Source organism: Cervus canadensis, chromosome 13, assembly GCF_019320065.1.
Source record: "Cervus canadensis isolate Bull #8, Minnesota chromosome 13, ASM1932006v1, whole genome shotgun sequence".
Classification (NCBI taxonomy): Eukaryota; Metazoa; Chordata; class Mammalia; order Artiodactyla; family Cervidae; genus Cervus; species Cervus canadensis.
Genome location: NC_057398.1, coordinates 42,297,949 through 42,324,799, shown reverse-complemented (window position 1 = coordinate 42,324,799; position 26,851 = coordinate 42,297,949). Strand labels below are relative to the sequence as shown.

Below are 26,851 nucleotides of genomic sequence, written 5' to 3'. Positions count from 1 at the left end.
TTTTTTAAAAATCATAGACAGTATATGTAACATATAAAAAATTACTTATTATTATACAATATAATTTTTTCCATATATTTAAAATCTCATTACACTAGTGGCTTTCAAATTTTTGACTAGTATAGTAATAACTTCAGATTATGACCCAATACACACATACCAATACATGTAAATATGTTACTGACAAATGTCAGAGTAATGTTTGTCCTTATTATACACTGTGTACTAAGATATTTTTCTTTTCATTTTATTTAACTTTTATTTTATATTGGAGTATGGTTGATTAACAATACTCTGTTAGTTTTGGGTGTACAACAAAGTGATTCAGTTATACATATACAAACAGCCATTCTTTTTCAGCTTACTAAGCTATTTTTTTATTCCAGTCTTTTTTTTTTAACATATCAATGGAGTCCAACTAAAGTGATTTTATAACTTAACAAATATAGCCAAAAATCTCTGAAAAACATTGTATTGCCTCTCATGTTCCCTTCACATCCTCTCCTTTGCTCTCAGGCTCACCACCCTTAAAAAGACAAAAAAACTGGTTTTCCTTACTGAAACCAAGCAATACATCAGTCATTAAAATACCTATGATGCTATGTGGTCTGGGCTACGTGGCACAAATAGTCAAACTGCTCAAAATTCTCATTGAAAGATGAAGCAAAAAGGAAGCAGTGTTTCTGAAATCAATTATGTGAAATAGAGTCCAGTGAAAGAGCCATATAACACTTCACTAGGTCTAAACAATTACATTCTAGCTAACAAGAATTACCACTTCTGCAGAACTAGTTTAACAGCTAAAGAAAAGAATGAAAGTCACTCAGTCACGTCCGACTCTCTCCAACACTGTGAACTGTAGCCCACCAGGCTCCTCTGTCCATAGGATTTTCCAGGCAAGAATACTGGAGTGGGTTGCCACTTCCTTCTCCAGGGGATCTTCCCAACCCAGGGATCCAACTTGGGTCTCCTGCATTGCAGCCAGACTCTTTACCATTTGAGCCGCCAGGGAATCCCCTTAAAAGCTAAACACCAAATTTTAAATGTGCATTATTTAAATATTTATTTGTACAAATTATTTGAACCTATGGATAACTCAATGCCACTTAGAAGTTTTATCTCTTCCAGCAAGCAATGAAGTATTCGGCATTTTTTTTTTAATGTATCAAATTTGCTGCAAGTTTTGTTAGCATAGTTCTCATTACATTTCCTACCTGCCCAAGAATTGAGAGCAAACTTTTGCAGCTTCCCTCATTTTCCATGGCATCTCACAATTCAGCCATGGTCTATAAATCAATACAAGTTTAACAAAACATTCTCATTACTATTTTAAAAAATACTTTAGTCAGCTGTAAGCAACCAGAAAATTTTGGCTAAAGTTTTAAAATACTAGTTATCTTCTTAACTGGACAGCAGTAAGCACCCTCTGTTGTATTTTGGTTTATTACTAGCAGAAGCAGAAGGTATTAAGAGGTGGCAAGAATACACAGAAGAAAAATACAAAAAAGATCTTCACGACCCAGATACTCACGATGGTGTGATCACTCACCAAGAGCCAGACATCCCGGAATATGAAGTCAAGTGGGTCTTAGGAAGCATCACTATGAACAAAGCTAGTGGAGGTGATGGAATTCCAGTTGAGCTATTTCAAATCCTAAAAGATGATGCTGTGAAAGTGCTACACTCAATATGCCAGCAAATTTGGAAAACTCAGCAGTGGCCACAGGACTGGAAAAGGTCAGTTTTCATTTCAATCCCAAAGAAAGGCAATGCCAAAGAATGTTCAGACTACCGCACAATTGCACTCATCTCACATGCTAGCAAAGTAATGCTCAAAATTCTCCAAGCCAGGCTTCGACAGTACATGAACCGTGAACTTCCAGATGTTCAAGCTGTGTTTAGAAAAGGCAGAGGAACCAGAGATCAAATTGCCAACATCCGCTGGATCATCAAAAAGGCAAGAGAGTTCCATAAAAACATCTATTTCTGCTTTATTGACTATGCCAAAGCCTTTGACTGTGCAGATCACAACAAACTATGGAAAATTCTTAAAGAGATGGGAATATAAGACCATCCAACCTGCCTCCTGAGAAATCTGTATGCAGGTCAAGAAGCAACAGTTAGAACTGGACATGGAACAACAGACTGGTTCCAAATCAGGAAAGGAGTACGTCAAGGCAGGATATTGTTACCCTGCTGATTTAACTTATATACAGAGTAAATCATTAGAAACACTAGGCTGGATGAAGCACAAGCTGGAATAAAGATTGCCGGGAGAAATATCATAACCTCAGATATGCAGATGACACCACCCTTATGTCAGAGAGTGAAGAAGAACTAAAGAGCCTCTTGATGAAAGTGAAAGAGGAGAGTGAAAAAGTTGGCTTATAACTCAACATTCAGAAAACCAAGATTATGGCATCTGGTCCCAACACTTCATGGCAAATAGATGGGGAAACAATGGAAACAGTGACAGACTTCTTTTTCTTGGGCTCCAAAATCACCTAGATGATGACTGCAGCCAGGAAATGAAAAGATGTTTGCTCCTTGGAAGAAAAGCTATGACCAATCTAGACAGCATATTAAAAAGCAGAGACATTACTTTGCCAACAAAGGTCCGTCCAGTCAAAGCTATGATTTTTCCCAATAGTCATGTATGGATGTGAGAGTTGGACTATAAAGAAAGCTGAGCACCGAAGAATTGATACTTTTGAACTGTGGTGTTGAAGAAGACTCTTGAGAGTCCTTTGGACTGCCAGGAGATCCAACCAGTCCATCCTAAAGGAAATCAGTGCTGAATATTCACTGGAAGGACGATGCTGAAGCTCAATACTTTGGCCACCTGATGCAAAGAAATGACTCATTGGAGAAGACCCTGATGCTGGGTAAGATTGAAGGCAGGAGGAGAAAGGGACGACAGAGGATAACATGGTTGGATGGCATCACCGACTCAATGGACATGAGTTTGAGTAAACTCCAGGAGTTGGTGATAGACAGGGAGGCCTGACGTGCTTCAGTCCACGGGGTTGCAAAGAGTCGGACACGACTGAGCGACTCAACTTAACTGAACTACTGAATATAAGGAAATGTTTCAGATCTAAGAAATGTAAAACTGTCTATGCCTTTTGCCTTACTGTAGTCCTTCCAGCTTCATCTTCTTTTCTACTCTTCCAAATTTCAAAGCATTTAATTTTGACACAAACTAAACTATCTTTAATTGAATCCTCTCTTTATTGAGTGAAATCTACTTTTTTAAGAAAAGAGAGAATAAGATCTGTCTCACAAAGATTTGCCACAGTAAAAGTCCACCCACTCAGGAAAATGGTGAGCCTTCTAATTAGCTACACTCTGTAGTTACCAATGAACTACAGAGTTGTAATTTCCTCTTCCTTTTAAGGAACCTCGCAACCACCTATGCAAAGATGGATCAACAGCCAAGGACAAACTGTTATCTGAGTAGGGGAAGAATCAGGAAACTAGTTTTTACCCATCATCACATCCCAGGAAAAAATGGCTGGCTCCTTCTGGATAATGAATATAGATAAGTACAGTCAGACTCTAAAATCTTAGTAAATAATTGGCCCATTTAGTTTTTCTGGGACCGAAAAAGGATCACACTTTAAATTCTAAAGGTGAACTAATTCAGTTTCTGAATGCTGAAATACACCCTCAAATTCTCTGCAGACCTGGATCAATGGGAAGCACCATGTATCTTCTTATTTATGGTATTTCTCCTTAGCTTTTGAACACTCTCAGTTCCTTCAAAACCTTCACATATATTCTTTTCAAAACACAATTCAAATTCTACCTGCTTGGCAAAAATCTCCATGAACCTCCCAAATGAAAGACATTTTTCAATACTCTGAAATCCCCTCACATTTTATCTGACCCTTTGAAGCATGTTTACAGTTGTCTACATACACAGTTTATCTATCTACTATAATGTAAATCCCTGAGGACAAAAGGAGGGTATCATTCATCTTTACATCCCCAAAGTACATATCCCAGGGCCTTTTACAAGTTGGCATTCAGTCAATAATTGGTCAATACTTCAATCTTGGGCTCATATAAGAACCAGTTCCTACTGAAAACTGTTTATACAATACCTAGCACGACACAACCTGGGCAGGTTTTTTTATATGCCCATTGTATCTGTTGCTGTTAAGATTACAAAAAAAAATTGTTGTATGTATTTCTATATCTTACTACTTTACTTCTACTTTTAATAAACTTTACCCTGCATATCTACTAATTGCTTGTCACTAATATATTTACAAGTTTTTAAAAGTACATCAGTAAAATAATACATATATTTTTTGCACTCAAATAAATATGGGTTTAATTAGCCACTACATAAACAAAATAATAATTTCCAAACAACTACGAGGCCCATGCCTCTCAGTGGCCACTGAGGTAAACACACTCAACCCCTTACAAACACCAGTGATTGGAAGAGGGGAAGAAGAGACATACCACCAGATACTGTACTTAATTCCTATTTTTAACTCTTTAATTTTAATTTTTAATTAATTCTTAATTCCTTAATTCCTGATTACTGTTAAGAAGTTCAACATCAGATATTCTGTTTTTAACAATAAAACAAAAGGCCGATAAAATACGTTGACAGTGTAGGTTCCTTTCACACAGATGATCTTCAGCAGGCTCTGTACAGACTGAATTGATAGGGAGAAAGAATGAGCACCCTTCTAGACTCAAGTCCTAGGTTCTAGGTGGAAGAAGGGGGGATATACAGAGGTCAAAATAACAATCCTCATAATCAGGTGTTTTGCAATCATCCTAAAAGAGCAAATAAAAACAAGTACACATGGAAAAAAAAAAAGCAAGAAAACTATACAAATAATTCAGAGATAAGCCATGTGACACAAAATTACAGGCATCTGAAGAAGAGCAGTTTATATGATCATCATGACAAAGCCACAGAGAGCTGAGCCGGGAATAAGCTTGGGTGTTACTGGTGGCCTGGGAGGATGGAGCTTGCACAAGGACACAACAAGGTCAACAAATGATATGTTTACATTTTAAAAACAAAATGAAAGTAGTGGATCATTGAGATAGTGAACATTCTGAATAGAGACATAAGATCATGAGGCTAAAATTAAAATGAGTCATCTGAATAGGGATATGCTCTCTTGAGGAGGAGCCTTATTGCCAGTATCTAGAAAAGTATCTGGCAAAAGAAGGTGTTCAATAAATGTTTTCCAATATAATAATTGGATGTATGGATGGATGGATAAGAGCACAAACAGTCAAAATCAGAGAGACTGATTGGGAGACCAATCAAATGTCTTAATTCAGGCCTAAAAGTGGTAACAGTAAGAATGAAGAGGAAGTGATCAATATAAGACACAATTTTAAGTAAATAGTAATAAATTCATGACAGAAGGGGAAGAGATATGGGAATAAAAAACAGAGATGGGTCAAAGCTTTTTCAAAGTTTCCAAAGTGAATGGGAGAATGCAGGGATCTTTTCAAAGGTAAACATAATAAGATTATGTTATGTATAGAATAGTGTATTAGAATAGATAAAAGCTAGCAACTTCATGAAAAATTCCCAAAGGAAACATATCTTCCAAAAAATCATTATCATTAACAAAGCAATAACATAACTCTAATTTATTACCAGTATTATTATTGTAGCTGATAACATTTACTGAGCCCTTACTATGTATTATGCATCACAGTGATTGATGTATATATTATTGCACTTTATTCCAGAAGATTGTTATGATTGTACCCACCTTCCAGAATAGGAAATTGGGACACAGAGTAGTTAAGTAACCACATTTAAGCGCCAGAAGCACAACTTAAATCCAAGTTTGATAAAAGTACCTTTTTCTATACCAATAGTATCTAAGTTTCTACATGAAATATTCTAGACTGAATATTCTCTAAGATCCTGGATAGAAATTAAAAAAAAAACTCAACATTGCTTTTCCTGTTTTTTAAAAATCTTAATCTATGAAGGTTTCTATTACTGTTTTACAACCTATGTAATGTATTAACACAGTGGTATATAAATTATAACTAAGCACTTATGAAGTGCTTATAAACTAAGCATTTATGAAGAGACAGTCTGTTTTTCTCTAATAGAAATGGGAGATCAAAGAGGTTTTATATATATATATGTACATATATATGTGTTTTATATATATATATCCTTTCCTGTCTACCTTTGTTTCCTACAAGAATTCAGTATCAAAAGTTTTATCTTCTTTTTTCTTTAAAAAGAGACCACTTAAATGCCTAAAAGAATTAAAAGTAGGGTCTTGATGATACACACACATACACACACACACACACCCATGTTCATAGCAGCATTATTCACAATAGCTAAAATATGGAAGCAATCCAGTGTCCATTAATGGGTGAATGAACAAACAAAAATGTGATATATACATACAAGGGAATACTATTCGGCTTTAAAAAGGAAGGAAATTCTGACACCTGCCACAACATGGATGAAACTTGAGGGCATTATACTAAGTAAAATAAACCAGTCATGAAAAGATAAATACTGCATGATTTCATTTACATGAGGTACTTAGAGTAGTCAAAACTATAGCGACCGAAGGCAGAATGGCGGTTGCCAAGGCCTGGGGGAGAGGGAAATAGAGTCATAGTTTACAGGTTACAGAGTTTCAGTGTTACAAGATGACAAGTATTATGGAGATGGATGGTTGGTTGCACAACATTATGAGTGCATTTAATACCACTGACTTGTACACTTAAAAATGGTTAAGATGATAAATTTTATGTTGTGTATATTTTGTAACAATAGTTTTTATTTTTTGTCTGGCTATTGATTGTGAAAACTGATATCTTTTACTATTGTGGAAAAAAAATGGAAGGAAAAAAACAAACAGACCACAGATGCTCAGATTCTCTAATCATGCATTCATTTATTTTAAAAGTATTTATTAACTGCTTCTCTTGTGCCAAACTCTGGTGGTACATGCAGTGATTTCTAAGAAACAATCCCTGATTTTAAGGAGGAAAATAAGGAAGTCAGTGATGTAAAACCCAAATATATAAACAAATCATTCTAAGTTAATATTCCAAGAACAATAATAGTGATAGTCAAAAGCTGGCACCTTCTATTAGGTACTTGTTATGTGCTAAGTAAACACTTTTACCTGAACAATGTTAGGAGAGAGATGGATTATTATCTGTACTTTACAGAAGATAAGACTGATTCAGATAGGTTAAAAAACACTCTCAAGAGGACCCAGCTTAGAAACAAGTGAACCCAGGCAGGTTGATTCCAGACCCCATGCTTCTAACCATGCTCCCCAGAGTGGTGGAAGTGGGGTCTGAGGGAAATAGGACCACGCAGCCTACACATACTACTCTGTTTGCTAAGTCTCCAATACCCAAAGCCAAACTCCTTCATTTTCATTGCCTATTGAAACAAATCACATATTAAAAAACAACACAACAACAATAAAAATCAGGCCATACTAGTCAGACTTGTAATTCTAACATTGCATTGAAAAATGTATGTTGCATTCTACAATGCTATATTTCAGAAAACATGGCAACAAAACACTTTTGTTTATACAAAAGTGCTCCGCTGCTTAAATCAAACTGAAATGGATTTACAGAATTCAACATGAACAGCAGTCTTAAACCAGAAATCTGATTTTTCAGAAGCAGCATACTTAAGATTCAGTAACTGGTCGCCATCTATTTTAAGCCAAATATCTGCTTCTATGTGATCTCAAAGGCACGCTGGAGTAAACTATATAGATGGTAAAGTTAACCATTCAACAGACTTCTAAAGTTTAATCTAAGTCTCCATGCACCTCCATCCACCCTGAATGACATTAAAACAGAAATCAACAGTACATGAGAACCTGCCATATCAAGCCAGCTGCTTTGAGTGAGGATTAGTGAAAAGTGGTTCCAAAGAGCAAACTTCACTTTCTCGCGAACATTCTAGGAACATAGTGGATCTTTAAATATTTATTACCTGACTAGTAGGCACATAACCATAGCAATTCCTATGGCTCTACTTAGATGCCACAGTGATAAGTACAATAGAAATGAAAAGTCAACTACCAAAAGGTTTATATTTTTCCATTACCATGGACTAGACTTTATTTTGTACTAAATCTTTACCAGTCTTCCTCCAGGGCTTCTTTCAAGCATCAAACATTCTCTTACACGGAGTTCTGTCAAATATTAACCTTAACTTTAATGTGGCCAAAACCACTTTCAAACCAGTCCAGATTGTTCTCAGAGGGCTATTGCTTCCTGATAAATCCACCTTGAAAGGCAAACAGAAGGTTAGTTCAAGTGAAAAGGGTCTTCATGTAGAGAATCTGATTTGCTAAGTCTAGTTTAGTAGTTCCCATGAATAAAGTCAGACAAGCAAGTAACATTAGGAGGAGAAGTTTGGTGAACTATTAAATTTAGTTATTTTCCTATTCCATGAAAATTCTTTAAGAATTAAGTAAAAATGCTGTAATCATCTTTTAAAAATGTCAGTTTAAGGCCAATTATCTTCTTCCTTTATGAAAAAGAGAATGTTCAATGTGAGGATTCTATATATTTCCAAGATTTAGTTTTCCTTTTTAAAAAAGTCATTTGAGACAATATCTCAGGAGTAGAATGCATTATTGTCTTTAACAGAAAAAAATAGTCAATGCTGCAATAAGATAGAACACAATCTCATGTGTTTCCCCAACTATGATGCTTAGAAATGCACTTAATACTTGCTTTATTTTATTAAACAATCAAAAATCCCAGGAAAGAGCCATTTCCATAGTATAAGTGCAAATCATCAAGGCTGTATATTGTCACCCTGCTTATTTAACTTATATGCAGAGTACATCATGTGAAATGCTGGGCTGGATGAAGCACAATATGGTATCAAGATTGCTGGGAGAAATATCAATAACCTCAGATATGCAGATGACACCACCCTTATGGCAGAAAGTGAAGAAGACCTAAAGAGCTTCTTGATGATAGTCAAAGAGGAGAGTGAAAAAGTTGGTTTAAAACTCAGCATTCAGAAAACTAAGATCATGGCATCCAGTCCCATCACTTAATGGCAAATAGATGGGGAAACAATGGAAACAGTGACAGACTTTATTTTCTTGGGCTCCAAAATCACTGCAGATGGTGACTGCAGACATGAAAGTAAAATACACTTGCTCCTTGGAAGAAAAGCTATGACCAACCTAGACAGCATATTAAAAAGCAGAGACATTACTTTGCCAATAAAGGTCTGTCTAGTCAAAGCTATGGTTTTTCCCAGTAGTCATGTATGGTTATGAGAGTGGACCATAAAGAAAGCTGAGTTCCGAAGAATTGATACTTTTGAACTGTGGTGCTGGAGAAGACTCTTGAGAATCCTTTGGACTGCAGGAGATAAAACCAGTCCATCCTGAAGGAAATCAGTACTGTAAATTCATTGGAAGGACTGATGCTGAAACTCCAATACTTTGGCCACCTGATGCAAAGAACTGACTCATTGGAAAAGACCCTGATGCTGGGAAAGATTGAAGGCAGGAAGAGAAGGGGATGACAGAGGATGAGATGGTTGGATGGCATCACCAACTCAATGGACATGAGTTTGAGCAAGCTCTGAGAGTTCATGATGGACAAGGAAGCCTGGCATGCTGCAGTCCATGGATCGCAAAGAGTTGGACACAAGTGCAACTGAACTGAAGTGTAAATCAGGAAACTGATCAAACAAGAATCATTTTTAAAAGCATATATCCAGTTTGGGGGAAGAAAGAACTTTTTAAAACTTTTTCAGCTTGGGCCCTATTGATCCTTGAAATCGTCCTCTTAGACTTTTGCAGATCAGCACCTTAAAAACTTAACTCCACATGTGGCCATGAAAAAAAAAAGAAAACAATGGCACATACTACCTACCAGGGGAAACCTTCTCTCTGAAAAGCAAGGCTGAAAGAACACACAATTATTGAAAGTCTTTTCAGATCAACCCTAGTCAAGTGATATTTCTATATACTTGGAACTTGATTTTCACCAACTTCCAGAGATCAAGAGAACATATATAAATTAAGTGACTTGGCAAGAGTTTTGTAACTTGCTAAGTAGCAGAGTTTAACAAAGAACTTTGTTTCCTGATAGGCAAATTGATGCTTCCACAGTAAAACACTGGGTTGTCATCTGGCAGGTTTGTACAACACATAACCTCTCTATAACAAAATTCTGAGCTTCCAAAGAATAGAAACTACACCATCTATTGCTTTTGAGACGCCAGAGTGATTTTGCTAGTTTTGGGACCCTTAAAAAAAAAAAAAGTCAGACATATACTACCAAAATAAAGACTGACGAGAGTAAATAAATGTGTTCAGGACAAGATCTTGATAAATGGCAAAAGTTCACCCTTCCAGATTAAAATCAAAACCCAACACCCATTTGTCTGCATGTCTGTTTATTCCTATTTCCAGAAAATTTTCAAAAGAAGACTTTTTTTTCCTTACTTTTTCAAATAAGTATGGCTTTCCTGACTGGCACCTTAAAAACCATACTTGATGAAAGATTAAGGGACTCCAGGATGAGAGTTATCCATAAAGGATCTCTTGTCAATAATTATCTGAACCACAGCACTCAAAAAGGCAAACAGATTTGAACCAAAAAAGAAATATTGGGTCTAACTATAATGGCAAGAGAATATTGAAGCAATTACACACTATTCACCTAATAGCCAATTAGAAAATTTTTTCCATTCTTGGTCTAGAAATCATCTGATAACACAGAAAATTAGAATATAAATGGTATCTGTACGTTTTTGGATCCAAACAGCTATTGCTAAGGTCATAACAAGTATGGCAGGCCTAATCTTATCAAATGCCTTTATCCCACAGCCACTGCACCACTGGGCCTGGAAGTGAATGTGCAGTCTCCATGTGTCTCTCCAGACCTTCACTCTGCTCTTTTTTAACCCGTGCTGAGTTGGGCCAGCCAAGCAGCATGAGCTTCACCAAAGGACTCTCTTGTCTCTGGACTTTCACATGAGTCTGGCCAGTGGGAGGCAGTGACTACAGACCAAAAGAAGAAAAGTGAAGTCAAGATTTTTATCCTCCTAACTTTCTCCCTCTCCCAGATAGCACTGGTCAGTTGCTCCCCTCTACTAAAGGCCACAGCTCCTGTCGGTCCATCCTTCCTTGACAGCTCTTCCCTGGTAGCTCTCTCCTTTTGCCCTGGGGACAGCCCTGTAGGTAGCACTGGCTCCCTGCAGTGGCTAGCCCCTCCTTACATTGAACCATTTCCCTTAATTCTGCGCATACCTCTGTAATTATTCTCTTCGGTAAACTTTTCAGTTATCCCAATTGAATATAGAATATCTATGTCCTGGAGGACCTAGAAGGATACGTTGGGATAGAGGTACTTCTTGTCTCACATTGCCAATTCCAGATAAATTTACTGGGGGTGGGGGAGGGGACCTTTGGTTACTTATGCTTTTGTTGTCATATCTAAGAAGGTTTTGCCTAACCCAAGGTCACATATATTTATCCCTGTATTTTCTTCTAACAGCTTTATAGTTTTAGCTCTAAAGTTTAGGTCTATAATTCACTTTGAGTTGCTTTTCATTTAGAGTCTAAATGTATCTTTTTTAATATGGATATCCAGTTGTCCCAGCACCATTTGTGAGTATTTGTGTGAATTCTTTCGTCATTTAATTGCATTGGCATTCTTGTTGAAAATCAACTTACCATAATAGGTTTATTTCTGAATTCTCAATCCTGTTCCACTGATCTCTGTCTAGCCTTACACCAGCACTACACTGTCCTGATTACTGTATCTTTAAGGATTGAAACCAGGAAGTCTAAATCTTCCAGTTTTAGTCATTTAAAACTGTGTTGACTGTTGTGAGTTCTTCACATTTCTATATCAACTTGGGATCAGCTTGTCAATTTCTACAAAAATGTCTGCTAGAATTTTGATAGGGACTACACTGAATCTATTTACTTTCAGGCTTTTTTTTTTAACCTGTTTACTTTATAGAAAATTGCCAGAAAATTATATTGATTCTTCCAATCCATGAACATGGAATGCCACCACTCATTTAGATCTTAACCTTACAATATTACTCAGCAACATTTTGTAGTATTCAGTGTACATTCTGTACTGCTGTTAAAAAAAAAAGTCTAAGTATTTATTTTTTTGATGCTATGGGAAATGGAACTTATTCCTTAATTTCCTCTTTAGATGATCCATTGTAGTACAAAGAAATAGTTGATTTTTGCATATTGATCTTGTATATTGATCTCATTGAACATATCAGTTACAAAAGTGTTTTGGTATTGGGGTATGTGGGTGGTAGACTCAGGATTTTCTACATATATGGTTATATCATCTATGAATAAAGGCAGTTTTAATTCTTCCTATCCAATCTGGATGCCTCTTTATCTCTTTTTCTCTCGCCTGACTGCAAATGACTAAAATTTCTTTTACAACATCATATAAAACTGGTGAAAGCAGACATCACTCTCTCGTATTACCTATCTTAGGAAAAAAGCATCAACATTTTCACCATTAAGTATGTTGTTAGCTATAGGTTTTCTGTGAATCTCCTGAGTCAGGCTGAAGGAGTTTCCTTCTCCTCTTAATTTGTTGAGAATTTTTATTATGGGTGGTACTGGATTTTGTAAAAGTGTTTTCATGTCTTCTGATGATCATGTGGATTTTGTCTTTTATTAATAAGGTGAATTATACTAATTAATCTAATTTTTCAGATACTATATCAACCTTGCATTCTTGGCATAAATCCCACTGGATCAGGTTGTATAATCCCTTCCATATGTTGCTGGATTCAGTTTACTAATGTTTTGTTGAGGATTTGTATATATACATTAACAAGGAATACTGGCAGTTTTCTTTTCTCATAACGTCTTCTCCTGGCTTCAGTATAAGGGTAATACTGGCATCACTGGATGAGTTGGGAAGTACTTCCTCTTCTATTTTCCTGAAAGGTTGGTATTAATTATTCTTTAAATGTTTGATATAATTCACCAGAGAAGTCATCTGGGCCTGAATTTTTCTTTGTAGAAATTTTTTTTTTTTAAACACTAATTCAATTGCTTTGCCTGGTATAGGACTATTCAGCTGTTCTCCATCTTCTTGAGTCTATTTTAGTCATTCTATCTTTCAAGAACTTCATTCGTTTCATCCAAGTTGTCTAACTTGATGGCATAAAGTTGTTCATAGTATTTCACTATAATTCCTTTAATTTATGGGTCAGTAGAGATACCGTCTCTTTCATTCCTAATTTTGATAATTTATATCAATATCTTTGGTCTTCTTTTATTAGTCAGTCTAACCAAAGTATTATCTGTATTAATCATTTCAAAGAAACAATTTTTGGTTTCATTCATTTTCTCTGTTGTTTCTCAGTTTCCTATTTTATTGATTTCCACCCTAAACTTCATTTCCATCCATCTTCCTGTCTGAGATTGAGTTTGCTCTTATTTTTGTTTGTTTTCTTGTTTCTTAAGGTAGAAGCTTAAGTTACTAACTTGTAACCTCTTTTCCAGCATTTGCACTTCCCCTTGATTTCTTAATGTTCAAGTACCTTGGGTCTTGGTCTTTGAACATCTTGTTTCTATCTATATTTACTCTCTTAATGATACTGTTTGGTCTCATGACTTTAAAATACATCCACATACTGATAGCTCTCGGGGTAGACCTCTTCCAAATTTCAGGATCATGTAAGCAACTGCCTCTTACCTTACATATTAAATAAGTATCTCTAATTTAATGTGCTCCAAATTAAACCCCTGTTCCAGCCCCTCACCAAACCTGTTCCTCATCAGTCTTCCATGTCTCTATTAATAGCAACTCAGTCCTTACCATTGCTTAGGCAGTAAACCAAAGGTAATCTTTTAACTCCATCCCTGACTCTTTCTCTGAAACCTCAGACCCATCAGGAAATCCTGTTAGCTCTAACTACAAAGGATATACACTGAGTCACTCCACTATCTCCATTGCAATCACATAGCTCCAAGCCACCATACTCCTAATACACCTAATACACCTAATACACCTAATACACCTAATAAATGGTCTATTTCCATTCTTGACCACTGCCCTTCACCACATTCTATTCTATTTTTCTATTCTCTAAAAAAGCAGTCAAAGAGATCTTGTAAAAATATAAGTTGAACCACCTCACCCCTCCTCTTAAAACCTGTAGACTCAAACACTTTCTATTTCTATCAGAAATCAACCCACTTTCAATGACCTGCAACCTGGCCTCCAGTTACCTATATCCGATTTCATCTCCCACAACTCTCACTCTTGCTTACGGTGTCAGAGCCACACTGTTACCTGAACACATGGCATTCTCTACCTAACAGCCTCTCTACCGGCTGCCCTACTTCCTGGAATACTTTCTCTCCAGCGTCTGCTTGGCATATCATTTCTCACTCTCCAGTCTTTGCTCAGCTATCATCTTCTCTGGTAGAATGACCCCGGCCACTTCCCTGTCAATTACATTCACCATCATTACTAGCATTCCCAGTGTTCATCACCCTGACCATTTTTTCCCTATAGCATTTGACACCTTCAAATATTATGCATATTATACTTAATATGTTGATTATTTATTATACATCTCCCTCAATAGAATTTAAGACCTCTTAGGGCAGGAATTGTTTTGTTCACAGGTGTAGACCAAGGGATGAAGTATATGCGTGGCATATAATAGGTGTTATGAAATATTCGTTGAAAGAACAAATTTAAAAAACAGAACTTATCCACTAGCCATTATAAAATACAAAGTTATTCACACCTGAAAAGCTGAATTTATTTATTCCTCCATTCATTCAACAAATATTCAGTTCCTTCTCTGCCAGGCACTGCAACAGACAATAGGGATATTCAAAACTGACAAGGCCCTGTTGACATGGAGCTTGCTCACCAATTTTCTCTCTCCTTGTAACATGTTTTTAAAAATGGTGTGATTCCTGCAACAGTAAGTGTTATAAAGACAAGACAATGCATAAGTAAATGTGTTAATGATTCGAGATATAGCGCTAAGGAATCTTCCGTCAACTAGAATACAAAGCAAAGCCCTCTATGAAGAGATGTCATGTGAAGTAAAACCAGGATAAGAAATAACCCATTCATGCAGAAGTCTGGGAGAGAAATATTCCAGAAAGACAAAAAGTATAAAGCCTCAATGGGAAGATGCTGCTGCTGCTGCTGCTAAGTAGCTTCAGTTGTGTCCGACCCTGTGCTACTCCAGAGACGGCAGCCCACCAGGCTCCCCCGTCCCTGGGATTCTCCAGGCAAGAATACTGGAGTGGGTTGCCATTTCCTTCTCCAGTGGACATGAGAAGGCTAAAATTAAATAGAATAAGGATTTATTTACATAGGTATATATACAGAGAGAGAATGAGAATATGGCAGTAGCTTCAGGATTTCTAACGGCAAGTTTATAATAAAGGCTGAAACCAGACCATGTGGGAATGCAGCGAAACGTGGTCCTATAATGAGGGACATTCCTTATAAGAATGGGAAGATGGGGCTTGGTGAATTCATGGGGGAAAAAAGTCAGTATGACCTGAAGGTGGCGGGAGAGGGGCAGATAAGGTGGGAGGGCATCCTACCTCTATTGTGGAGGCCCTAAACCCACTGTGACCCTTTTAGCAATTCAGACACATCCTTGGATGTTATTTTTATATCACCTCTCTCCTGTGCTCCCTCTTCTATCTTCTACTCTTTTCTCCTCTAGGGAAAATGCCAATGGCACCAAGTGCCAAGTCTGTTCCTTAGCAGACCTGGTGCTTTTACACAAATCAGAAAAAGCTGTGCTTTCCTTGGAACATTTTCTGTCATCGATTAGAAAAATAAATGCATCTGCAATTCACTCATAGTTGTAGAGTGCACCATGCACAGAAGACTGCAGCGGCCCTGGCTGCAGAGACAGAGGAGTGCTGCTCTTCACGAACCAAACTGCTTCCATGTTTCCTCGATTTCAAATACTGAATGTTGCAGATGCTAAACATACATGTAACTTTGCAAACATGGCAATTATTACTATTCAGCATTAACTACAGTTGGCTACTGATTCTGTTGGCTTTATCCTCATGTGGAAAGGAATGAGTCTGAGTATTTTGGAGTATCAGTCAGGGATAAAATACTACATGCATGCTCAAGTGATGTAGATTCAAAGGGCCATAAGCAAAACTGTACTTCTATAAAAGTGGCAAAAGTCTTGACTCTATTAGCAAGTGTTAGACGTACTACTGATCATCAGAGAATCTATCTGAAGAGATACATATTAGGATAATCCTCCCTACTGCTTGGAAAAGTTTTTTCCTACATTATTTCATGTGACTCCTGGGTTATTTTAATTTAAATTTAGTAGTTTACTGTTTGGGGCTTCTTTTAAACAGGACAAAGGATATTTTGGTGGAGTATCAGATTCTTCAAAGAAGCCACTTTCAATTTTAATCTCCAAGGAGGCCCTTCTTTTCATTATCTAGGTTTCCGTTTCCTAATTTATGAAAAGGAAAAGTGTGTGTCTTCATGAGAAATAATCCGTGATACTGTGTTCTTTCCAGATGAATGGTATTCGTATACCATATCAATAAAATTAAAATTAACGAGCAACTAATAATATCCATAAAACTATCATTCCCCCCCAAAAAAATGTATCCAGTGATGAAGGAGCGCCACCTAATGTTCAATGTGGATTTCAACATATCCAGGCCACACAGCCATTTGACAAACACCCCTCAGTCAGAGCCCTGTAATTCTACATTAAATCATGGTCATTTTGCAGAGGCCGTAACTATCAAAATATGCATTATGACTTTTGGAAGAAAATTTGTATCACTCATATGCTCTAGAAATTGAATTTTCAAAAAGGAAGTAAAGAGTCTTCACTTCTCTCTATAGTTATGAAAAAAAGAGGAAGAAATTTATTCCTAAAAAATTTAAACAGCATGACCCTAGTTGCAGCAGATGAGAAAGAGTTCAGGTTTCCAGGCTAAACAGGTTCAAATCAGGGCCCAGCCACTCAACAGCAGTATAACTTTGGGTGTCTTTTAACACTGAGACTGTTTCCCTCCATGAAAAGAACTTAATTTACAGTAGGCCTAAAATAAATGATTGATATTAGTTACTAAGAAAAGAAAGAAAAGATATTAGTTACTAAGAAAAGAAGGTTTCCCATTCTGATTTATAAGTTAATAAGTTAACTTAGTTTTTAATAGATCCCCTTTCAGTCATCAGGGCTTTAAGAAATGTTTTAATGAAAAGACAACACATGCCAGGCCAACAATTTCATTTCTCTCTAATTCCTTCCATAAAAAGGACCTAATCTGAGCCCTTTTTTGATACTTCCCCCAACTAGTCCCAAGTAGATTTAAAGCATATTTTTTGTTAGTCACTGAAGAAATGATCAGGTTCAAACAACTCTTATGAAAGAAGAATAACATCCACTGAATTCTCTTCATTTGCTTTCTAACATCTAATACATTATATTCATGTGTGCTCAGTCATATCTGACTCTTCGAAACCCCATGGATTGTACCCTGCCAGGCTTCGCTGTCCATGTTATTTCCCAGGCAAGAATACTGAAGTGGGTTACCATATCCTATTCCAGGGAATCTTAAAAATTATTGTTTTGAATTGTTTAAAATCCCATTATGTGACACACGGGATTTTAAAGAATTCAAAACAGTAATTCTTTTAAATCCTGTTAAACAATTTCAAGGACATCTTTCTCATGACATTAAAAAAAGGAAGGGATTAATCTGGTACGTGTGTGTATGTGTATATGTGTTTGTAAAAGAATCTTTTTTAAAACCTTTGGATTAATATCATCAAACTTCATTAATCTACCTTTGCAGTTCTGCAAAATTAAGTCTCTTTTGAGCCTAATCCTCCTTCCCTTTCATGTTAGAGATTTATTGTTTGTAGAAGTGACAATTTAGTTGTAACAGATAGGAACAGTCTCATGACGGCTCAGTGTATTAATTAGGAGGGTCTTTCAAGCACAGCATTACTGAGGACCTTCATGGACCAGGCCTAGGAATGTCAAGGAGCATAGTAAATAAACCCTGCTCTCCAGGAGCTCACTCTCCTCAGCACATTACTGATCCTCTGAGAGGCAGAAGGCAGATTACAGAGGTAGATTCCCAATAGCATATCTGTGAAAGTGGACGGAGCCCCTTCTCCACCAGCACTGTCTTCCCAGAAGACCAGGCCTTCAGGAAGGAGCAGTGGGGACATGGAAACGGCAGGAAGAGTAGGCAAGTCAGAGATGTGGCTACTTCTCTCTCTCTCATGGCCTTGGAAATTCCTCTCTTTTCTCTCCTGGATTTTAGATGTCTGTCCCTCTCCCTCTCCCTGGGTCCTGGATTTCCTTCTCTCCCTCTCTAGCTCTTCACTTTGGATAGCTTTCTTTCCTAGGGAAATAAAAAGGATATTTAGGAAAAATAAAGAATGCACAGTCAAACAGTGTAAAAAAGGATCATAAAACAAAACTGAAGTTGCTATCCTAATACTTACTGATATGGTATTGACTAAATAAAAGCTTGTAATTCCTTCCCTTATTTAAGAAATTAGAGGACTTTCTTGGTGGTCCAATGTTAAGAATCTGCCTGCCAATGCAGGGGACATGGGTTCAATTCTTGGTCCAGAAAGATTCACATGCCCTGAGGGTAACTGAGCCTGTGCCCCACCACTAGTGAGTCTCCCGTGCTCCACAAGCGAAGCCACCAGTTGAAAAGGTTGTGCCCCACAACGAGTAGTCCCCACTCGCTGCAACTAGAGAAAGAAGCAATGAAGACCCAGAGTAGAGAAAATAAATGAACAAAATATTTTAAAAAACAACACAAATTAGAACTAAGGCAGAATGGAGTCAGTCACATCTACATCCAGACCTGCACACAGCATCTAGGCAGGAGCACAGTGTGGCATCAAGAAGAGCTTTGAGCAAGAAATCACGTGCACCTCTGAGTACTTCCTAACTGGAGCTTCCCATCTACAAAATTTGGATGTAAGACTAGATCAGTGGTTCACAAGCATTTTACTTTGTTTTCACCAAAACTTACAATAACAACTATAATTTCCACCAAAACCAATACACGTATACACACACACACACACACACGCGTGCGCACACACACCCACAACTGAAGAAAAGTTCTATCAAACAATTCTCATCCTCAGAATGGGCAATGTACTGATATTTTACACTTTTGTAAAAGCTAATCACTATTCACAGTTTAGAGTTCACAATCCACCAACAGGCCTCAAACTCAGTTTCAGAAACAAAAGTCTCTTTCAGCTCTAAGGGTTTATGATTTCATACCACATAGAGTTTATATGATCTGGCCTCAGGCTAACTCTCAACATTTCTGCTCTTTTCTCCTTCACTCTCTCTGCTCTAATCTTACTGGCCTTCTTGCTCATCCCTGCAGGCTCCCACCTCAGAATCTTTACCTTGATATTCCCTCTGTCTGGACTGCTCCACTGCTAGGATTACCAGGGTTCTCTAAGCATCACTGCATTCAGCTCTCTGCTCAAATGTTAGCAAGCGAGATAAGCTTCCCTGACCACCCAGTAAATACCAGCAGAAAGAATACTCCTTTCTCCACTCCTTTTCCCACAATCTAATTCTTCAATATCAATAATTAACCCTACATTACATGTTTTTTTTAATTGTGTGACTCCCCATCCCCAAATTTTAGCTCCACAAGGGCATGACTTTGTCAGTCATTGCTACATCCTGGGTGCCTAGAACAGTATCTGACAAATAATAGGAACTTAAAAATCATTGTCGAATGAGTTAATGAATCTAGAGTTCTTTCTTAGAATAAAACACCCTACCTTATGGCTCAGCTGATAAAGAATCCGCCTGCAATGTGGGAGACCCGGGTTCGAACCGCAGGTTAGGAAGATCCCCTGGAGAAGAGAATGGCTATCCACTCCAATATTCTGGCCTGAAGAATTCCATGGGGTTGCAAAGAGTTGAACACAACTTTGCGACTTTCACTTCACTGTTTGAGTTTGCTCATATCCAAGTCCATTGAGCTGGTGATGCTCTCTAACCATCTCATCCTCTGCTGCCTCTTTCTCCTTTTGCCTTCAGTCTACCAAAGGGACTCACAGGAAAATTCAGTGGAAAGTTAACTTTCCTTCTTTTCTACTCTTTACAGAGCATTATTCTTCTTCCTTGAATGTCTGACCTTCTCTGCTCTCTATAGATTTTGATCTTCCTCCTCACACACAATTTCTATCTCTAAAGGACACTCTGAATTAGTTAAGACTCTTAAATGCCTTAAACAATGGAAAACATTATGTAAACACCAGGCACTATCATTATTAAAATTGCAGCTGTGCAGTGCTTTATCAGGATCAGGTAAGGAATCCACCTGCAACACCGGACACCCAGGTTCCATCCTTCGATCAGGAAGAGCCCCTGGAGAAGGAAAAGGCAACCCACTCCAGTATTCTTACTCGGGAAATCCCATGGACAGAGGAGCCTGACAGTCTATAGCCCATGGGGTCGCAAGAGTCAGACACGACTTAGTGACTAAACCACCAAGATGAAAAAAGGTGAAGGAGAGGGGAACCAGAGTAACTGGAGGTGCTACTCTAGGTCGGGGAGACTAGGAAAGCTGCTCCCATGAGGTGTAAAGTTAACTAATCTTGTTTCTAATTGACATTCCTACATACTGATTAGTCTCTCCTTTCTTCCTATACTCAGTAGGTCTCTATCTCAACACTTGTCAATAACAACAAAAGTAATAAAAACAGCTAATATGTATTGGAAGCTTACAATGGATAGAGCATTAAGCTAAGCACTTTATCTCTTTTAATCATAACAGTATCCCTATGAGGGAGCTAGTATTATTATCATGTTCATTTTACAAATGAGGATATTGAATTCTTCTTAATATTACAATGTTACCATATATCATGTTCCTCTCTTCCCTGCCTTCCTTCTTCCTCTAAGACAGTGAGCTCCTGAGAGAGAGATCTGGCCTAATTCATCTTTGTATCTCACATTTACAGCAGGGAGCAGGAACCCAACAGTAGGGCAGAAGGATGAGTTCAAGAGGCTCTGCTCCACTTCTGTATAACTGCTTAGTATTTCAATTTTGGTTCTAAAAATGTTCTGATGATGCATGCCTGACCTATGTGCATAGCAAGAGACAAGATAAATTCTCAAGGCCATTACTAGATTTTAAAAGGGAATTCTGAGAAAAAGAGGGCTTCCCAGGAGACACTAGTGGTAAAGAAACTCATCTCCCAATGCAGGAGACTTAAGACACCCGGGTTCAATTCCTGAGTTGGGAAGATCCCCTGGAGAAGGGAATCGCAACCCACTCCAGTATTCTTGCCTGAAGAATCCCATGGACAGAGGAGCCTGGCGGGCTATGTCTATAGCATCGCAAAGAATCGGACACAATTGAAGCAACTTCTCAAGCATGCACTGAGGAAAACTGAGCATGTTATTACAGGATCCATTCTCCCTTTGGAGATTAAATTTTTAATTATTTAATTATGAAAGATACTCAAATATCTAAGATGTACAAATATTCACCTTTCGGGGATTTGGGTACACACAGTAATACTCAATAAACTACTTAAAGAGCAAGATGGTTTAATATAAATGACAGACCCGTACTTGCCACTAGATGGAGGGATTTCCCATTTTTCCAAAGCCCTAATTTTGAGCCTCTGTAGCTAGAAACAGATTAGGCCTGAAAAGGGCTCCTATATATACTTTCACAATCAAATCATTGCATAGTAAAATTTCAAGACCACCAGTAATAAAAGTAAATGTTCCCAGCTAATCCATTTAAGTTGGACAGAAATTGATGGATCTCAAGATCTAATACTTGCTAAATACATATCATTCATGCTTAGCTATCTCTTTTCCAAAAGTTTGTTGTTGTTTAGTTGCAAAGTTGTGTCCGACTCTTTCACAACCCCATGGACTGTAACCCACAAGGCCCCTCTGTCCATGGGACTTCCCAGGCAAGAATACTGGAATCCGTTGCCATTTCCTACTCCAGGGGATCTTTCTGACCCAAGGATGGAACTCCTATCTCCATGTCTTCTGCACTGCAGGGGGATTCTTTACCACTGAGCCACCAGGGAAGCCCCAAAAGTACATGAGAGCTATGAAACTGGCTTCAAGAACTATATCTGCCATCTCCCATCCCCTTTCTTTACCCTGACCTTTTACTATTTCCTTAAGAAAATGAATCTAAAATAGTAATTGAGGAAGATGCAATTTTACATATAAAAGGAAAAAATTTATTATCCACAAAATTGAACAGTAACACCACAAAGCATGCCTTTGTACTATATCAAGTTAGAGGTTAAGAGAAATACTTACACTGGCACACTGCTATTTGTGTGTTAGTTGCTCAGTTGTGTCTGACTCTTCTGCAACCCCATGGACTGCAGCCCTCCAGGCTCCTCTGTCCATGGAATTCTCCAGACAAGAATACTGCAGTGGGTAGCCATTCCTTTCTCCAGGTAATCTTCCCAACCCAGAGATCAAACCTGGGTCTGCTACACTGCATGCAGACTCTTTACCATCTGAGCCACCACGGAAGCCCATGGCACACTGCTTGTAGAGTACAAATGGGTAATATTTGGAATTATCTTCTCTATGCTCTGTATACACAAAAGTAAATAGATGACTCGACTATATTCTTTATCTTATCTTAAACAGCATCTATGGGAGACAACCTTAACTACAGTTGCCTATCTCTGCTTCACAAGATAAAGGTGGTTCTAAAATCTGAAACCTGAACCCAATTCTGCTACTAGAAGCTACAACAGTAACAAACCAGATGCAGATAATTTAATTGCAATGACCAGGAAGCCACACCAGGAAACAAGCTCCATCCTCAGCTGCTTATAGAAACCATCAGCTTTGATAGAGTACAGATGCCTGTGGCCAAACTGAACAGAGAAAGGACATCTGTTTCTTTTTCTAAAGGCCTACTCTCTCTCATAAAGGACTGACAGCAGATTGGATGCAGAAACTTGAAAATTCTACTCTAGTCAATTTTACGCTTTCACTAAATTCAGTTTTTCCTGCCACACAATAAGATTGTCACTAGGTCAACGGAGGAAGAAAAGATCTATGTCCCTTGAGATTTCAACTATTTTGCCATTTATAGTGTGTATTGCTCAAAGTATATTATATCTTGAACTTTGTGGATCATGATGCACAGTAAGAAATATATTCTATACCATAATCCAGTACACACAACACACATATAATTTTTTTTAAAGTTTCATGAAAGCAACCCTTACATGCAATGAATACAGTAAAAGTCTACTTCATGTGTCTTCTTTTTTAATGTTGGCTACATATCACGAATTAATTTCATGACCCAATAATGGGTTACAACTATAGTTTGCACAACACTGCTAAACTATGTTCTTGTGGTTTACCCTTTGCCTACCTCTCTACTGGCATCTCATGCTATTCTCTACTATACTCCCCCCACAACGCTTCACAATCTAATTTCTATTCTTTGTTCACATTAAACCTTAAGGTCAGAGCTCAAAGCTCTTTTGATCTTGTTGTTGGTACAGTCTAGAATCTTCCCTCAGATCACTGTGCCTTAATATTCAGACTTCAAGACAAAAGTCACTTCCTCAGAGGAGCCTTCACTGACCACCCAATCTGAAAGAGCTACCACACACACCTCCAGCCAACACAGAGGGTACAGGGAGGAGTTCACTGCTCTCAGGGTTGTTGAAAAATCTGAATGGTAGGCACCAAAAACAGTATTTTGCAAATGTCACTTTCCATCTCCTTATGCCACTGTACAGGCTTCCCTGGCGGCTCAATGATTAAGAATTCGACTGCAATGCAGGAGACGCGGGTTCAATCCCTGGGTCAGGAATATTCGCTGGAAAAGGAAATGGCAACCCACTCCAGTATTCTTGCCTGGGAAATCCCATGGACAGAGTAGTTTGGCGGGCTACTGAGCCCATAGGGGTGCAAAGAGCTGGACACAACTGAGTGTCTGAGCACACACCTCAGCTGTCACAGAAGAGTTAAATACAATAAATTTTGAGGAGAAATTACTGGATCTGGCACTTAAAAGGCCATTCAAAATTTAAGCAAGAACAACTTCATGATATCAACAACCTCAGATAGGCAGATGATACCACCCTAGTGGCAGAAAGCAAAGAGGAACAAAGAGACTCTTGATGAAGGTGAAAGAGGAGAGTGAAAAGTTGGCGTAAAATTCAACATTCAAAAACTAAGATTGTGGCATCCAGTCCCATCCCCTTCATGGCAAATAGATGGGGAAAAAATGGAAAAAGTGGCAGATTTTATTTTCTTGGGCTCCAAAATCACTACAGAGGATTAAATACTACAGAGGATTACAGCCACAGAATTAAAACATGCTTGGTCCTTTGAAGAAAAGCTATAACAAACCTAGACAACATATTAAGAAGCAGAGGCATCACTTTGCTAATAAAGGTTCAAATAGTCAAAGCTATAGTTTCTCCAGTAGTCATGTATAAATGTGAGAGTTGAACCATAAAGAAGGCTGAATGTCGAAGAATTAATGCTTTTGAACTGTGGTGCTGGAGAAGACTCTTGAGAATCCCTTGGACTTCAAGGCGATCAGACCAACCAATCCTAAGGGAAATCAGTCCTGAATATTCATTGGAAAGACTGGTGCTGAAGCTGAAGCTCCAATACTTTGGCCACCTGATGCAAAGAGCCAACCCACTGGAAAAGACCCTCATGCTGGGAAAGATTAAGGGTAGCAGAAGAAGAGGGTGTAACAGAGGATGAGATGGTCGAATGGCATCATTGACTCAATAAACATGAGTTTGAGTAAACTCAGGGAGACAGTGAAGGACAAGGAAGCCTGGCGTGCTGCAGTCCATGGGGTTGCAGAGTCAGACATGACTTAGGGACTGAACAACAACTTCACAAAGCTGTTAGAGAGGAATTCAGAAAACAGAGTTTTGAGGATGCAAGTGAACAAGCAGAATTTGCTAAAAATGGAAGCACTATGCTTTCCAGCAGTTTACTGATAGGTGGGAGGAATAGATAAACACAAGATGGGGAATGGGCTTTATTTCATTTTCCTGAGCTGTATGACTCAGACACTGAGGAGAAGGAAATGGAGAGGAAGAGGCTGAAAGTACAGGAAAGAAGAACGATAATCCGAAGCAAAATGTCCTGTAAGGAGTGGGAGGGAATAAGATTTAGAGCAAAATTGAAAGCATTATCCTTCAACACCTGTTTCTATAAACTAGAAACAAAAGACCCAATGACGGGCAAAAAGAAATATCAATATATAGGTTGGAGGCTTGGGGTTAAAGAAATTGACCGTTAGACTCTGTCATCTGGTTGGAATGGAGGGAAAGGGACAGGGTTTTTAAAAGTGCAGGTTTGCAAAGGGCTCGGAAGGAGGAGGGCAGGGACAGACTGGGGTAATAAAATGGGTTGCTGAGTAGTAGTGCAGAAAGAAGGGGTAAGTGGGAGAGTCTTCGATGTTAAGTTCATAACTAAATTCATCTGACAACGGACATCCTTCTATCCTCCAGTTCTTTATTTGTAAATGTTTAAAATATTTGGCAATTAAGTGAATACACTAGAACCCTGGTGTTTTCAAACATGTGACTGAATTAAAATCATCTATAGGCTTTTAAAAATTCAAATATGGAGCCCCATTCCTATTTATTCACAATTTCTAGGGGTGAAGCTCTAGGAAGTCGATTTTCTATAAATGATCTTCAAGAGATCTTGAGGGGCATTCTCGTTAAAAAGCACAGAACTAGAAGGTAATCAACTGGCTAGAAGAGAACTAATGCAAAATACAGCTATTACTAAATGGCCCTTAGACAGGGTATGTGACAGTGGTTGACCACTCAAGAAAGCAAAGACTTCAGAATATAAGGATATTCAGATTAGTAATGAGAAAGTAGGGCTTCCCAGGTTGCACTACTGTTAAAAGAACCTGCCTGCCAATGCAGGAGACTCCAGAGACATGGATTCGATCCCTGGGTGGGTAAGATCCCCTAGAAAAGGAAATAGCAACCCAGATCCAGTATTCTTGCCTGGGAAATCCCATGGACAGCGGAGCCTGGCGGGCTACAGTCCTTGAGGTCACTGAAGAGTCAGACATGACTGAGCACACACACACACACACACACACAGTCAGACACGACTGAGCGCACATATACACACCCGAGCCAATGAGAAAGTAACATACACACCACAACACAGTGTTAAATGAAGCGCGTTAAGGTGAAGCTGAGAGCTTGGGGGGGGGGGGGGGGGGATGATTAAAAATAAAAACATTTTACACGTCTGTTAGAAACAACGTCTCACCTCAAACTGTTAGATTCAATGTCTTACCCCTAAACTTTCTGTCACATTACTCTTGAGGCTTAACAGTACAAAAGTGGGATTCATGGTGCTACAAAAAAACCAGGAAAAACAAGAAAACTGCAGGGACGGCGCATGGAAAGGGAGAAAGAGAAAACGAGGTGAAGAGAGAAGGGACGCGAACTCCTCTCCGGGCCCAGACGCCCCAGGACTTGGGATGCGACGTAAACACGACCCCGGAGCCTTTCTTCTGGCCTCGCCTAGCACTCACCATAGCCTCAGGATCTTAGCACAAGGAAACAGGTATCTTTGCAACAGGAAGGAACCGTCACCAAAGCCGAGTTACTCCGGCAACAAAGCCCCGCCTACCGCCGGACTCCAGCCGGGCCGCCAGTGGCCCGCCCCTTCGTCTCTATTGGCTAAGAGTAAACGCACCTCCGCCCACTCGGTCGACAGTACTGCCCCTTCACTCCGTCGCCTAGGGTGACGGAACACTGCCTACCT

The 26,851-nt window shown here is 38.5% G+C and overlaps 1 protein-coding gene across 1 annotated transcript in view; it reads right to left on the bottom strand.

The window, feature by feature from the left end:
* Window positions 1–26,755, bottom strand: part of NME7 (NME/NM23 family member 7) — a 226,982-nt gene extending 200,227 nt beyond the window's left edge. Inside the window, exon 1 of the mRNA XM_043486385.1 lies at window positions 26,619–26,755. Within this exon, the coding sequence (XP_043342320.1) occupies window positions 26,619–26,621 (3 nt within the window). The 5' untranslated portion in view covers window positions 26,622–26,755. The remainder of the gene's footprint in view (window positions 1–26,618) is intronic.
* Window positions 26,756–26,851: the final 96 nt, after the last annotated feature.